The 15,951-nt window shown below is 43.2% G+C and overlaps 1 protein-coding gene across 1 annotated transcript; it reads left to right on the plus strand.

Annotated features, from left to right (window-relative positions):
• Window positions 1-2,234: 2,234 nt before the first annotated feature.
• Window positions 2,235-15,726, plus strand: TMEM14A (transmembrane protein 14A). The gene is made up of 5 exons (XM_003986236.6): window positions 2,235-2,390; window positions 6,428-6,519; window positions 10,895-10,996; window positions 13,201-13,288; window positions 15,249-15,726. Exons 2-5 carry the CDS (start codon window positions 6,450-6,452, stop codon window positions 15,286-15,288), a joined length of 300 nt encoding a protein of 99 aa, XP_003986285.1. The 5' UTR covers window positions 2,235-2,390; window positions 6,428-6,449; the 3' UTR covers window positions 15,289-15,726.
• The last annotated feature ends 225 nt before the right edge of the window (window positions 15,727-15,951 follow it).

Below are 15,951 nucleotides of genomic sequence, written 5' to 3' on the forward strand. Positions count from 1 at the left end.
AGACTCAGCTGTGCCCTCCCCTTCTCCAGTTCTCTATATACAACTTACGAAAGCTTGTGTTACTATGGATTGGGAGTTCTGCAAATCCAAAGGGGCCTGAGGATAGAATTCGGGAGATCTGAGAACTTGGATGACAAGAGAAATTTCTACATCCACTAACTTCTAACTAAAGTCTAGTATTTCTTTCATAGTCAACAAACCCCTGTGGGATTAGTACTTGTGGCTCTGTCATCACTAGGAATCACAGACATTCACATGTTACAGATACTTCAAAGTGTTGTTTATGTATAGCACTACTTGGGAATTATGGTAATTATTATACCTATTCTGAAATCCTGTAATTTTTTTTTCAACGTTTATTTATTTTTTGGGGGACAGAGAGAGACAGAGCATGAACGGGGGAGGGGCAGAGAGAGAGGGAGACACAGATTCGGAAACAGGCTCCAGGCTCTGAGCCATCAGCCCAGAGCCTGACGAGGGGCTCGAACTCACAGACTGCGAGATCGTGACCTGGCTGAAGTCGGACGCTTAACCGACTGCGCCACCCAGGCGCAGGCGCCCCTGAAATCCTGTAATTTAAAGCAGCAGCACATCGATTATATCCCAGATATATTTTTAATAATTTGATAACTGTGTTTCAATAAAACTGGCTTCCTTGGCAGTCCTATGTATTTGGTTGTGTATATTTTTCCAGACTTCCAAAGGGGGTTGATGGCACATTGGAGTGCCATCTGTCTCTACTGCGGATCATGAATAGACAGCTTTACAAATAGGTGGAGACGAATGCTTTGTGGCACCCTCGCCTTGTGTTCTAACCTTACCATTAGCTGGCGTATGAGTTGAGAGGACGCTGGCCCCTTTGCCTAAGAACCTTCCTGATCCCACATGCCCAACAATATGGAATTCCCATAATAGAGAGTTCCTTTTAGGTTCAGGTGAAAATGCCTTGAGTAGGAATATCATGGGACTGTTTCCAGCTTCTAATACCTCAGTGACAGGGGTGGAAGGGATCTCTGAGAGCACCTAGTCTGAGCAGCATCTTATAAATCCAGGCACTGAAATCCAGGGGCAAGTTATTTACTAAAGGTCATATCAGGTAAAGATAATGAGGCATTCCAAGAGGGTTTTCCGTTTTATTATGAATAGGAAAATTGTCCTGGGAATCTGGAGGCAGGGGGGCGTGGGGGGGGGGGGAGGATGGAGGGCTAGGGTAAGAATGGACATAGAAGGGGATGGAAGGGACAGCTGGGACTCAGAGTCAAATTTTAGGTACCACTTCCCCCCCTCCTCCATATTCCATTGCCTGTCATAAACTCTCCTGTGAACCCTCATCAATCATATTAACTCCCTGGGACTTAGACTTCTCATAAGTTAGTTACATTCCTTTCCTGAAGCACTTTTAAGCACAAGGAATAGGTTCGGCAAACAAATTTCACAAGATTTAATGTATATTCTTAGGGTGTTTTTTTTTTTAATTTTAAGAAACTCAGCTGTCATTCCCAGTCCAGCAACACCCCTAGAGCTGCTTGATGACTCCTAGATGACCGCCTTCTCACAATGTATGAAGGGCTGTTCTATATGGAAGAGGGTTGGGTTGGAGCTACTGTATGCGGCTTACCCAGCAAAACTGGCGTGAGATGAGAAGCTGTTGCCAGGAGGCCGAATTCTAAATCCATTTAAGGTTCATTCCTAGGCAGGGATTATCCTGGGACATGACTTAAAGTGCTTTCCAAGTCTGCCAGTCTATACCTTTCTCTTCATGTACTGAAGCCCAGCAAATCCTGGGCTTGAGGTATAAACTCAGGATCCTGATCTCCCCACATCTACATGACCTTGTAGATAGGGTAGTATAATAGAGGTTGCTCTGGCCTTGAAACCAGATAAACTTGGGACTCTAATCTTTGTACCCCACTTAGGAGCTGACACCGTGGATAACTAAATCATTTCACCTGTCTGAACCTTAGCTCCCCACACTGAAAATGAGGACAATCGAGTTTGTAAAAGGCCGAGGTTGCTGTTGTGAGGTCCCCAAGTGTCCCCTGAGTGATGAATGAGCCTCACAGTTAAAACTCCACCTTCTAGGATCCCTGCTGCACCCAAACCACTCTCTGCGGATGCCTCTCCGCCCCGCCCAACCCCTGGCTCAGGGCCAGAGTCGAAAGCCCAGCCCAGCCCAGCCCGGCTGACCAAGCAGGTGACGGGATAGCTGACTGGCCTCCTCTGTTCAGCCCCGCGAGCCTGCGCGGGGCACACGCAGCTGAGAGGGCAGGCCGTGGCGCATGCGCGCTGCAGGGAAGGCGCCTCCCGGAACAAGCGGCCCGGGCAGAGTGCGGGAAGGTAGCGCGCAGAGTCGGGAGGCGCTGGCAGCGGGGACCGCTTCCGGATACCAGGTACGAAGTTAGCCTGCAGCTGGCCCCTGAGATTTCACTTATGATCCGCGGGGAGGGCTCAGGGCTGCTGGGAGCTGTACACCTCGCAGTCGAGAACGTCCACCCCTGAATTTTCTTGTAAAGGCACTGCTCTAAGCAAAGATGCTGAGGACCTTGGGAGGATTTTGCAGGGGATGGAGGCTGCTTCTTCCAGGGATCGCTTCGCTCCACCTCTTGGGGATTCCCCAGATTTCTTCCTTCCGTGGTCCCGAATCTCCCACCTGTCCTCCTTCCTACTTTCCTGGAGCTAGGGAGAGGTGGGGAAGGGATGGGGCTCTCGGACCATTGCAAAAATAGTTTTAACCTTCCCAGTACCACCCAGATCAGTCGAAAATGTGTCTTTGTCGAGCCCCAGCGAGTACAAAGATAGGTAGCTTTTTACGTAGTAGCTTACGGAAAAATCTCTTAGTGGGTTCCCTAAATTTTGGAGGTTTAGGGGCAAGGCAGGGCCCTGTCATCTGGTTTTGTACGCGGTGCAGTAAATCATTTTGCTGCATTGCACCCAAGATGCTTTCTGGCCTTTCCAGAAAGGAAAGTGGCCGGCATAGCGTTTGCGATGGGAGCATGTGATGCAAAGCGCACATCGCACATCGTCTCCCACTTCCATCGCTTTCATGTGTAGTTTTGGGCAGGTCATATGGTCTTGCCATGGAAATGGAGCAAGAGGGGTGATTGCTTTTTGTCTGCATTTTCCCTGTGAGTATAGAGACTTCTTACAAGGATTGGGAATAGATTTGTTTTGCCTCCTCAGAACACCCAGTTCAGTAAAGAGATTAAAGGAACAGGCTGTATCCTGGCAATAGAGCTATCCTGAGGCTCACTTACAGAGTGTCTTCCTTCAGGCAGTTGTTCCTTTGGGTCACTCATGCGTTCATTCAAGTATTTTCTAAGCCCCTGCCTTGTGCATGGCAGTGAGGTTTGTGCTGTGGGGAGGAGGAAGATGAACTGGACTTGAGCTTAGCCCTGGAGGAGTTTGACTGGCTTAGAGGGAGATACGGAGGGGAGCCCAACCTAACTAACTCTACACCAGGTAGAAAGGGGTGGGGCCCCAGGAGAGAGTCAGAAGAAGAGCTGGGGGCTCAGAGGAGGGAGAAGAATCAGGCTTTTATGCCAGGTGGTTGGCTTAAGGAGAAAATCAGGTCCCCAAATTACTACCTCATGATGAGTGATCTCTCATAAGCTTCAGATCTTTATATAAGTGTGTTTTCCTCGCTGTGTGTCAGGCATCTTAGATTATGTCTCAAATAGGTCCCATCATTCCTGGTGACCTGCCTCCTCCTGCCACCACATGCCTCCTGCTGTTCTAGTGCTCCCTGTCTCAGAATAGCATCAAGGCTCACCTGCCTCCCACCTCTCCTTCCTAGTGGTCCAAGCCAGAGACCTAGAGATGAGTCATCTCTGACTTATCCTCCCATCCCCACCCCTGACACTCCCACATCCAGACTTATTGATTCTATTTCCTGATCTTCTCTCAAATCTGACCCACCCTCGTTGCCATGTCTCTAGGCCAGGCTGCCATCATCTCTTGCTTAGCTTATTTTCCTGCCTCACTCCATCCATCTCCCACTACTGCAGCCAGGAAGCACTTGCTGGAATTAAGTCTGGTTGTGAGGCTCCCTTCATTCATCCCTTACCGCCCTTGAGATGGAACCCAGCCTCCCTTTATAGGGTTTACATGTGTCCTGGCCCTGTCTTTTTCACCAGCCCCTCACTCTTCACAACCCCCTTGCACACCCGTCCATTTTGAAAACATGCCATGCTTTCTCGTGCCCCTGGGCTTTTGCACATGTTCTCCCGGCTGCCTAGAACACACCCTTCCTTGCCACCCTTTTCACTTGGCTCACTCCTCTGCCTAAGGTCCCAGCTGGGACCGCACTTGCTCTAGGAACCCTTCCTTAGGCTCCCATGTCTCATTAGGCACCACTGCTTGTTATGGTGCCCATGCCTCTCCTCTTAGGGCTCATTAACACATCTGCCTCCTCTGCTGTGCAGCACTGCAAGTCCTGGAAGACCAGAGCCAAGTCCAAGGGCTTTCCATTGCTTCCTACTGCCTTGCACAAAGAAGACACCCAATAGTTGTGAGGTAGAATTCAGTATAAGTTGTAATATTACGGTTTGATTCATTGAATGCCTGAATCATAAATTCACACTACCTCAGTTATTTGTCAGTGTGCTGTTATAGTTATGGCCTTACACATGTCAAACTCCAAAATGAGTGTCAAGGTGAAAGAATGATCATGATTAGAACAGCTAATATTTGTTGAGTTCTCAGTATGTGCCAGGCACTGTTCTAAGCACTTTACACTAGTATCTCATTTAATTAACACAACTCTGTGAGGCAGGTAATTTTATTATCCCTATTCTACAGATGGAGACACTGAATTGCAGAGAAATTAGGGAACATGCCTAGTGTTACATAGCTAGTAAGTAGTGGCATCAGGTTTGGAGGCAAGCGTACATTGCGGAATATGATTAACTCTTGGGGGAAGACAGGAGGTAGGACTGACCATGAGAAGCTCACAGGGCTGAAGATGGTAAGTCACCCAATGGAAGGCCACAGCTTTAAGCAGCGAGACCAAACAGAAATGACTGATCCAGAATTTAAAAACTCTGAAGAACATTAGTTTTATTTGCACATTCACTTTTTTCAAACAGCTAACTCAGTTATCAGAGGTATTATTGCTAGTGGTTAGGAATGCGACTTCTCTGAGTCTGTAATCTTGGTTCTGCTGTGTGGCCTCAGGAGTACTGCTGGCCTTTTCTGTGCCTCAGTCTGCTTATGTGGAAAGCAGGGATAATAATGATAGCATTTACCTAAGAGGGTTGTAGTAATAATTAAATGTGCTGATGTAAGGGTCTCGAATGGTAATTGCTCCAAAACATCTTCATCCCCGTTATTATTATGTGTTCATATCATTCAGTTGACAATGGTTTTTGAACACAGGTCCTTCCTTTGTGTTCAATCCTGTAGCACCATTTCTTGGACACAGATGAGTTCTTCTCTTTTAATTCTGCCTCCCATGGATGTTGAGGATTTTTCACTAGTGCCTCCTCAGTGCCATCATCTCCTGGACCTCAGATTCCCTCCCCGCAGACCCTTCCTCACACTAACTTCTGGCTTCCCCTCTTCTGTTCTTCTGGGTCAGTTTGTTACCGGTTGGTACAGAGGATAAGAGACCAGGTTAACTTAAATGGTGAGCAGTGAAAACACTATAAAACTACAAAGAAATCTCATACGCTATTCCTTGTATGTACAAAGATATTTTCCCCATGGAGGAAATACAGATGTAAAAGCATTAAGATACGTAAAGCACCACTAGGAATCAGAAATTTAAAAGCTGCAAGGAACATCTCGTCTACTCCCCTTGCTTTGGGGCGAGTTGACATCAGGGATGGGGCATAGTCCAAGGGCCAACAACCTGCTAGTGCCAGTACCCATATCTCCAGCCTGTAGCCAGCACACTTTCTCTGACATCTTATAGACTCCTGGGCAGGATTTTAATGGAACTTCTCACCCCTGGATACATGTCTCAACTGCTGCTATGAGGCACGATAAGATATTCTCATAGCTCACTTAATTTTGTGCGAGGTTTCATTAATATTCTTCAGTGATTTACTACTGATTTTTAAAAATTTTTTTAAATTGTTTATTTTTGAAACAGAGAGAGACAGAGCATGAATGGGGGAGGGGCAGAGAGAGAGGGAAACACAGAATCCAAGCAGATCCCAGGCTCTGAGCTGTCAGCAGAGTGCCTGGCGCGCGGTTGGAACTCATGGACTGCAAGATCATGACCTGAGCCAAAATTGGACACTCAACCGACTGAGCCATCCAGGCGCCCACGATTTACTATTGATTACGTGTGGATGTCTTTGACTGAGCTTTCCTTTTTTTAGATTAGAGAAATTAATCTCTGTAATTCTGTGGAATGTGTATCATTTTTATATACATATACTCCTCCCAGTTCTTTTTATTTTGTAAAACTTATCCCTTTCCCCAGCTTTAGAATTGCAACCTTGCCAATGGACCTGATTGGTTTTGGTTATGCGGCCCTTGTGACTTTTGGAAGCATTTTGGGATATAAGCGGAGAGGTAAGCCCTAACCATATTTTTCATCAAAGGGACTTGGTGGGGGGTTGGTGATTGTGCTAAGATTATCTGAGGGTTTGTAAGTAACACAAGAAGCTAAAGATGTCCTAGAGGTGGCTGAGGACCAGCATGTTGTGCGTGGAAGGGAGCCATAGAGGGAAGTGGGGCTGGGTGTGACAGAGCATTCTAGCCTGACTTTCTGGGTCTCTCTTCACCCATCATTATCAATTACATAATTAATTGATTTAACTACCTCAGGGCTATGCGCTTATTATCAAAGGAAGATTTTCATTTGTTTACATACTCACAGTATCAAAAACTGACTTATGTTGAGATTATGTTTTGCAGAGGAAAATTTGTTAAATACTTAGGTATCATATCTGAAGTTGTCTCTTCATCTGTATCCAAAAGAAGAAGAAACCCAGTTGATAAATCAAAGGGTTTTCATGGAGAAAAATAAAAGGCCAAGTTTCATATTCTGCTTGTTTTAAGGTAGAAGTATTTTTAGTCATGGTGTCTCATATTTCTGTTTCTTATATTTTCATGAAATTTTAAAAATGAAGTTATATTTCAAAGAGTGTTATATTTGTGACATTGGTGGACTTCAACTTGAGTGAAAAAGCCAGGTCTACAATTAGAGTTACTCCTTATTTAGAGATTGCTAAAAAGTCCAAGGCCAGAAGCACAGGTCTCTGTAGGGACTCAGGGGTGGCAGGTTTAAGCAGATTATTTTCTTTTCTTTTTAATGTTTATTTATTCTTGAGAGAGAGAGGGTGTGTGTGTGTGTGTGTGTGTGAACGAGGGAGGGGTTAGAGAGAGAGACACACACACAGAATCCAAAGCAGGCTCCAGGCTCTGAGCTGTCAGCACAGAGCCCGATGCGGGGCTTGAACCCACGAATCATGAGATCATGACCTGAGCCGAAGTTGGATGCTTAACCAACTGAGCCATCCAGGAGCCCCAAAACATTATTTTCTAAGATTTCTAAGAGCCTGTAAATCACTTAGACTTTTGTTTGTTGTTCTTATTTTCTCTCTCAATACGTGTAGCATCGTGGATATGTATTTGATGAAAAAATCATGGCACCGAAGACCTGTAAACCACTACTCAAAAGTTCATGTTTTATAATCTACTTTAAGGAGGACTGAGTTTAAAATTCTGATAGGATTGTTACTGAAAAACATTTCCCTTGTCAAAGATGTGTCTAAATAACTTCTTGTTACGGAACAGAAGAGCACACCTGGACATTTTTACCTGCCTCTTAGAGGGGTGGGAAGAAGGCTGTGCGTGTGTGTGTGTGTGTGTGTGTGTGTGTGTGTGTGTGTGTGTTGGGGCAGCTAGGGGTGGAGAGGGGCAGAGAGACAAGGATTACTTTACATTCTAACCCAGATCTCTTCGGGAACAAATGAAATCACATTCGCTGTAAGGTCTCTGAGGGCACGTGCTTGTTGCTCAGCTGCACAAGATGGTTGCCTGGCCTCCTACAAGAGCCCCCAAATAAGTGATCTGAGAAGCTCCTGGGGGCATGTGTTCACAAAGAAGCCCACTCTTGTATAATGTAGGTTAAGAGCACACAGGCCACAGAATTAAGCATTCCTAGATTCTCCTCATGACACTACTGCTTACTAGCTCAGATACTTGTGTGAATTGTTTTAGCTTTTGGGTTGAATCCCTCATTTGTATATTAATCCATTAGGATGAAATAAGATAATGCATGTAACACATTTCACACAGTGCCTGGCCCAGAAGAAAGGTTTAATACCCTTGTTGTTTCTGTTGTTACTGTCCTGCCAATGGGAGGGTCTATGGGCCAGTGGAGCAAAATACCTTTTCCTAGTTTTGTATTCTGTATTATATTCTAAGCTGCTTGTGGTCTTGATGTCTTAGAACTTTTGTATAAAGTGAGTCGATGCTTTCTGATTTTACTTACGTCTTCCCGAGACATGAATCCTGTGCACTTGGGTCAGGAGACCATTCCAAGGGACAGTTATTAAGAATAATGTTGGGGGTGCCTGGGTGGCTCAGTAGGTTGAGCGTCTGACTTCACCTCAGCTCATGATCTTGCAGTTTGTGAGTTCCAGCCCCGCGTGGGGCTCTGTGCTGATAGCTCAGAGCCTGGAGCCTGCTTCGCATTCTGCGTCTCCCTCTCTCTCTGCCCCTCCCCCACTCATGCTCTGTCTCTCTCTGTCTCTCAAAAATGAATAAGCGTTAAAAAATAAAAATTAAAAAAAAAAAAGAACAATGTTGGGTAGGTTAATGATGTGATGTCCAAAAGGTGTTTGGTAAGAAGACAAGTATATCTGAATCCTATACTAGACCAGCTGCCTGACATAGTGTGGGTCAAAGTGAGGGACTGAGATTTCTTTTCTTGCTGGGGGCAGAGAAAGTGGAAAGAGGCAGCACAGTGGCAGGATGCTGAGCACTGAGTTCTGGGTTCACCCCTCTCCCATATAAGTCCCCAGAGAAGTGCATAGCCAGGGGGACACTATGATTTTGAGGCTCTTTCTGAGCCAGGTGGCCAGTGCTCAAAGCTAAAGATGGCCAGAAGGCTCACTTGGCCTTCTCCTATACCAGGACTGAACCTGGCTTCACACCTTCCTACTCTAGTTCAAGGTCAGGGCACAGCAGCCCCTCTGGAGGAGGGGAGCAGGAGAGCTGGTGTCCTGCTCTGAGGGAGGGAGGCCCCCATGTGTACCTTTCAGTTCCTTTGAAAACTCCCCTACCAAGGCTGCCCCAACCAGGTCAGCACTGGGAGGAAGGGGATGCAGGGCAGAGCTTGGAACTTCTTTTTTCGCAGCCCCACCATAGACAGTGAGCTTTTTTGCAGGATCTTTCTCCCTTCCACTAGCCATGGCTTTGTTATGAGGTAGAGCCCATGGTCCCAGCTCCTTCCTCATGCAGGATGAATTCTCCCAGGAGCCTTCCTGGTTCTCATTCACGTGGGCTGCTAGTGTGCATTCCTGTCCCCACTGTTTGCTGCCTGACATCACCAAGACTTGGGTGCAGATGCCATCACTCCCGCCTCCACATACTTAAGGTCGGGAGGATCTTAGCAGTGCAGAAATCATCAGGAAATACAGAAAAGAGTCATAGATCTCGAGTTGAGAAGACACCTTAATAAAGGTGACCTAGTCAAGTGTTTCAGAAAATACTTAAGTCCCCTTAACTCTTTTCTAATCTGACATCTTCTGCTTAAACATGACCCCTAACAGGGAGTTCCCAGCATGCGTTTTGTCAGTATTTATCTAGTGCTGCTAAGTAGCCAGCACTATGTCAGGCCCTGGAAAACAGCAGTGAGCAAAAAGAGCTAGTGCTCACAAGCAAGTCAGGGGGCTGACCTTAAACATACAGGTAGGTGTACAAATATATGATGACGAATAGTAGGAAACTTTGACGGGGGTCCTCATTCAGAATAGTGAATCACAGAAGACATCTCTGAGGAGCTAACACTTACAAAGACATCTGGAGGTGAGCGGCAGTTGGTGAGGTGAATAGTGCAGGGAAGAGCAGTCCAGGCAAGGAACAGTGTGCCTAGAAGCCATGAGGAATAAAGAGTTTGACATATTCAAGGAAGTGAAAGAAGGCCAAGGCTCCAATAATAGAGCAGACTTGAATTTTTCCCTAAGTGCATTGGGAAGCATTGAAGGTTTTCAATTAGGGGAGTGACCTGTCCAGATGTATGCTTTTAAGAGATCATGTTGCCGTGTTTGCAAAATAGATTTGCGGGAAGGGAGGAACAATGAAGAATTTAATACCTCCAACTGTAACATTCTAAGCCATTATATATTTGACACAGATGATATTATTAACTCTGTTTTGCAGCTGACAAAACTCAGAGGACTGAGTGACTTAGCCAAAGTCCTGCAGGCAACAAATGGAAGAATTAGGAATAGAACCTAGTGCCTATGGCTTCTCATTCAGGATGCTGCTCTATATGTGTGTGTGTGTATGTGTGTGTTGCATGCGTGTGCTCATTGCTGCAATGGTTTAACCCTGGCTGCAATCTGAATTTCCTATAGATATTTTTAAACTAAAGATGCCTTGACCCTACCCCAATGGATTCCAATCTGAGATTCTAAATAGAGTGAGCTCCATGATGCAATGACTGTGTATCTTGTTCACAGCATCACTGGCATACAGCCATGTCTAACCCTGGCATTGCTGTGTATTCGGGATTCCTCTGCCTTGCATTTCAGGTTCAGCAGGGAACAGTCAAATCTTAGAAACTGTTCATGAGTAGACTGATATTTAATTTGGCTTTGTCTAGTTACAGTGCCAAATGTAGAAATACGTTTGAAGGCGCATGTATCATACTTGAAGGAATGGAAGGAATTCCTTTCATTTGGGATTTCTCTTTCTGAGCCCATTTTTTTTCCAGGTGGTGTGCCATCTTTGATCGCTGGTCTTTTTGTTGGATTTTTGGCTGGCTATGGAGCTTACCGAGTCTCAAATGACAAGCGAGATGTAAAACTGTCACTGTGTAAGTAAGGCATTTTTTTCCACTTCTGAAGGGTCAAACCTTGGGAGTGTTTTTTTTGATACCCTATACCAGGTACACTAGATAACATCCAGTTAGGGGCACCTGGGTGGCTCAGTCGGTTAAGCGGCCGACTTCGGCTCAGGTCATGATCTTGTGGTCCATGAGTTCGAGCCCCACGTCGGGCTCTGTGCTGACAGCTCAGAGCCTGGAGCCTGTTTCAGATTCTGTGTCTCCCTCTCTCTGACCCTCCCCCATTCATGCTCTGTCTCTCTCTGTCTCAAAAATAAATAAACATTAAATATATATATATATATATATATATATATATATATATATATATAAAAAGAAAACATGCAGTTACATGGCAAGTGCATATGCATATGTCAAGACTGAACACAATTCTTGCTCCTTCCTAGACAGACCCAATCAAAAATGAGGATATTGCTACCAAGCTTTCAAACACAGAACATATTTCTGTGAAACTTATTACTCGAAAAATAAAATTATAAAATTAAAGGAATTATGGCTAGATTTTCTGTTAACTTCCCTAAGTGCATATCAGCATAGTTCTCATGTTGCTATTAAAATACCTAAAAAGGGACAGCCTCACATTATTTAATTCACAAGCAGCTTTTAGATCCTGTTTTTTTTTTCCTTAAGACTTAATCTAAAAAACCAAGGCTGACTCTTTTTTAGCTTCTTCCCCTGTTGGGTTTAGTAGGGGAATGTCCACAGTGAAAATGGAAACCCATGTGTATTTAAAGGCCCGGGATGCTTGGATTTCTGTAGTCCAGCTTGAAATACAGTGGAGGTTTGGAAATTGTCTCTATTTAATCGGATCATTATTCAAAGTGCCCTGGTGGGCTATGGAAGAAAATACAAATGAAGACAAACTGTATTAGTTTGGTATTTGAGGGAGAGAAAGAGACTTAGTGTGTTACTTTTTTCTTTGTTTGCAACAGGAGGTAGGGATAGTTAAAAAAAAATTTTTTTTAATGTTTATTTTTGAGAGACAGAGGGAGACAGAGAATGAGCAGGGGAGGGGCAGAGAAAAAGGGAGACACACAATCTGAAGCAGGCTCCAGGCTCTGGGCTGTCAGCACAGAGCCCGATGTGGGGCTCGAACTCACGAACCGAGAGATCATGACCTGAGCCAAAGTCAGTTGCTTAACTGACTGAGCTGCCCAGGCATCTCTAGGGATAGTTTTTAATAATGAAATTGTATCAAAGGAAGAAACATATCAGCAAGATGTGGATATACTGGGCTTTTTATCCTTGTGTGTTTAAGTACTTCACATATGTTTATCATCATTTTTTTTATATCAGCAAGCAATTGTTCCTTGAAAGCTGTTCTTCTTTATATTTTTTTATAAATTTTTTTTAATGTTCATTTATTTTTGAAGAAGAGAGAGACAGAGCATGAGCAGGGGAGGGGCAGAGAGAGAGTGAGACAAAGACTGTGAAGCAGGCTCCAGGCTCTGAGCTGTCAGCACAGAGCCCAGCACAGGACTCAAACTCACAAGCTGTGATATCATGACCTGAGCTGAAGTCAGATGCTTAACCGACTGAGCCACTCAGGCACCCTGAAAGCTGTTCTTAAATTGTGACATCAGTGCCCTAATAAAATGGCTTCTCTCTCCATATTGGTTCAGCTCCTAAAAGGCTGGTATGATGCTTCTAAATTTAATATTATTACCTAGATGATTGTTATTTAGTCTCCAGGCATCAATTTCCCAAAATTGAATGCTGCACATTAAAAACAGTCAGCCTTTTTTCCTAGTATTTTTTTTTATTCATTAAGTCTTACTTTTAAAAAAAGATACCAATTATTTTCTTTACTTTCAGTTAACTAAGCATTTATTCGATTTCCCCTTGTGGATCCAGACATACTGCCGAGTGTTCCTGAGGAAAGTTGAGTAAGACACAGTCCTAGCCTTCCTAGACATTTAAGTTAGACCAAGACTTTTTATTTTGAAGATATTTCAGGAATAGATTTTTACATGCTTATTTACTCAACAACCTTTTCAATAAGCTAATTCATAAAGTCTTTTAATAGAGCACTTTATCTTTTTAAGAAGATAGCAACTCAGTACTTACACATAGTAGTTCTATTAAAAAGCTGAAATGATATGCATTTTTTTTTTCATAAGCAAGCATTGAGAATGTGTTTGAAACTGCAGTTCATGCATTGGTTTGGTTTGTAGTTACAGCTTTCTTCCTGGCCACCATAATGGGCGTGAGGTATAAGAGATCCAAGAAAATCATGCCAGCTGGTCTGGTTGCAGGTTTAAGGTAAGAAAAACTATTTTGATCTGTACTTTCTTCTGCCGTAATTTTGAAGTGCTGACTTTTTGGCAGGAGTCAGTTTTAATTTGAAAGGTCAAAGTAATTTTTATGACAGTAAGCATGACTGTAAGACCTTAAAATATCATGTATTCAGTCAGTCTTTGGTATTGATGTACCGATGAACATTTTTGTGGAGTACACGTAGGGTTGCTATAGTATCGAGCACATACACTCGCCTACCTTTTTCAGAATAAAGAACTAAATTCAGCCTCATTTTTCCTCAAGATTTACTCATCTGAAACAGTAAATGTATTCATTTCAATCTGATACTCAGTCTCTCTTAGAGTGTTATAGTGATAGTCTGCTACACTTATTTTGAGTTTTTAAGGGAAGAAAGTTAATATTTTTAAAAAAGATAACAGGGAACCTCTGGTTTCTCTTATTTTGATCCTAGTAATTCTATCCATGAGATTAAGCATATTACCAAGTAAAAATTTACAGGTAACATTTTTAGTTCTTCCTGGAAGCTGTCTTTATTATGTTGAAAGCCTTCAACATGTGCATTTCCTTTGTTACACATTTTTACTTTTTTACTTTGGAATTTCCAAAGAAATAATGAAATGTATACAAAGACTGATGTTTATTGCAACTTCATTTCTTTATTTCTTTTTCTTTTTTTAAAAAATATTTATTTTTGGGAGAGCGCAAGTGGGGGAGGGTCAGAGAGATGGGGACAGAGGATCTGAAACAGGCTCTACACTGACAGGCTGACAAGTAGCAAGCCTGTTGTGGGGCTCAAACTCACCAACTGCGAGATTATGACCTGAGCTGAAGTTGGACGCTCAACTGACTGAGCTACCCAAGTGCCCCTGCAACTTTATTTCTAATGGAACACATGATGAATTGAAAAATTAGAAACAACTTGAGGAGTGTCTGGGTGGCTCAGTTGATTAAGCATCTAGCTCTTGATTTAGGCTCAGGTCATGATCTCATGGTTCCCCCCATGTCAGGCTCTGTGCTGGCAACATGGATGGAGCCTGCTTGGGATTCTCTCTCTCCCTGTTTCTGTCCCTCCCTCCCTCTCCCTCTCTGTCTCTTTCAAAATAAATAAACATTTTTAAAAATCTTCACCAGTAAGGAAATGTTTCAATACATGTTTTGTCTACTTAATGAAATACTGAGCAGGCATTACGTGCACTGTTTTCAAAAACTGTTTAGTGGCATTAGAAAATCTATTTTCTATTAGAAAATTAGAGTGATACAATAGGAGATAAAAACAAAATAAACAACCAAATATAGTGTGATCTCAAAAGTTTGTATGAAAAACCAAGATAGGAAGGAAATACTTCACACTGTTAATAGTGTTTATCATTAGGTGGTAATGCAATGACTAATTTTCTCCTTTCTACTTTACTATAGAAATTTCTGGTGTGGCTATGTATAATGTTTATGGCTTGGTTGGCAGTGGGTGTCAGGGAGGAATGTGATTACAAAGGACTGCCTTCCAGTGATGACTATGTTCTAAAAATTATATTTAGTGATAGAATCAGAAGCAGGGTTTTTGGGTCAAGAAGACAAGACCCCAGTCAATGGAAAGTAGCTGAGATTATAATAATAACACCCCAGAATTGCTCCTTGGTTATTTTTTCAAACCACTTGCCTTTACTAGTTTATGAAAGGCGTTTCTTTCCAAACCTTTCTCTTATAAAGGTTCATCCCAGATTTTCAGGAGAACAATGAGTTCTGAGTTTGCTCATGCAGTCAATCAACATTTTTAAGTAGCTAATCCAGCTGGGTCTGGGAAGTTCCAGTACAGGGATAACGAGATCACCCCTGCTCCAAGGAGAAGCAAGAGAGAACCCTGGAAGCCAAAGTTTAGTAATAGTACGGGTTTGGTGAACATACTAACCTGTCTTATGCCACGTAAGCGTGACCTGCTCTTTGCCTTTCTTTTATTTTAATCCAGCCTCATGATGATTCTGAGACTTGTCTTACTGCTGCTCTGAAAATATGGAGGAACTGAAAACTAAATTCATGCGATTCTGCTGTAACGGGCAGAGCACATACTTTGTATTTAAAAGATAAGCTTCAGGGATGCCTGGGTGGCTCAGTCGGGTAAGCGTCCAACTGCAGCTCAGGTTGTGATCTCTCAGTTCGTGAGTTCGAGCACTGCATCAAGTTTTGCAACTGGTGGTGCAGAGCCTGCTTGGGATTCTCTCTCTCTTTCTGCCCCTTCCCCACTTGTTCTCTCTCTCTCTCAAAATATATAAGTAAACTTAAAAAAAAGATGAACTTCAGCATGGAATGTTATGTGTCTTATTCTACATTAAAAACAACGGAAACACTCCAATATGAACACTAGTTTAATTTTTTTTAAACAAAACCTCGACTGTTTTTCTACTTCTCTGATAATGGTTTCATTAAAAATATTTAGTAAATCGTTACATTCTCTTTCATTCGCTGCGTCCAGTTTTCATATGTGTGGGGTGTTTTATTTTTTGATAATTCCAAACAGTTGGGTCTGAAGTTGAAATTAAACTGCCAGTTATCAGATAATGGTGTGCCCAAGGTGAACTTTACAAAATGCTCATGTATCTGTTTGTCATTTGCGTTGTATTAAAAACTATATTTCTTCCATTTTAATCGTACTACTGCCAGTGTTATTTTTT

This window comes from Felis catus, chromosome B2 (assembly GCF_018350175.1).
Source record: "Felis catus isolate Fca126 chromosome B2, F.catus_Fca126_mat1.0, whole genome shotgun sequence".
Lineage (NCBI taxonomy): Eukaryota > Metazoa > Chordata > Mammalia > Carnivora > Felidae > Felis > Felis catus.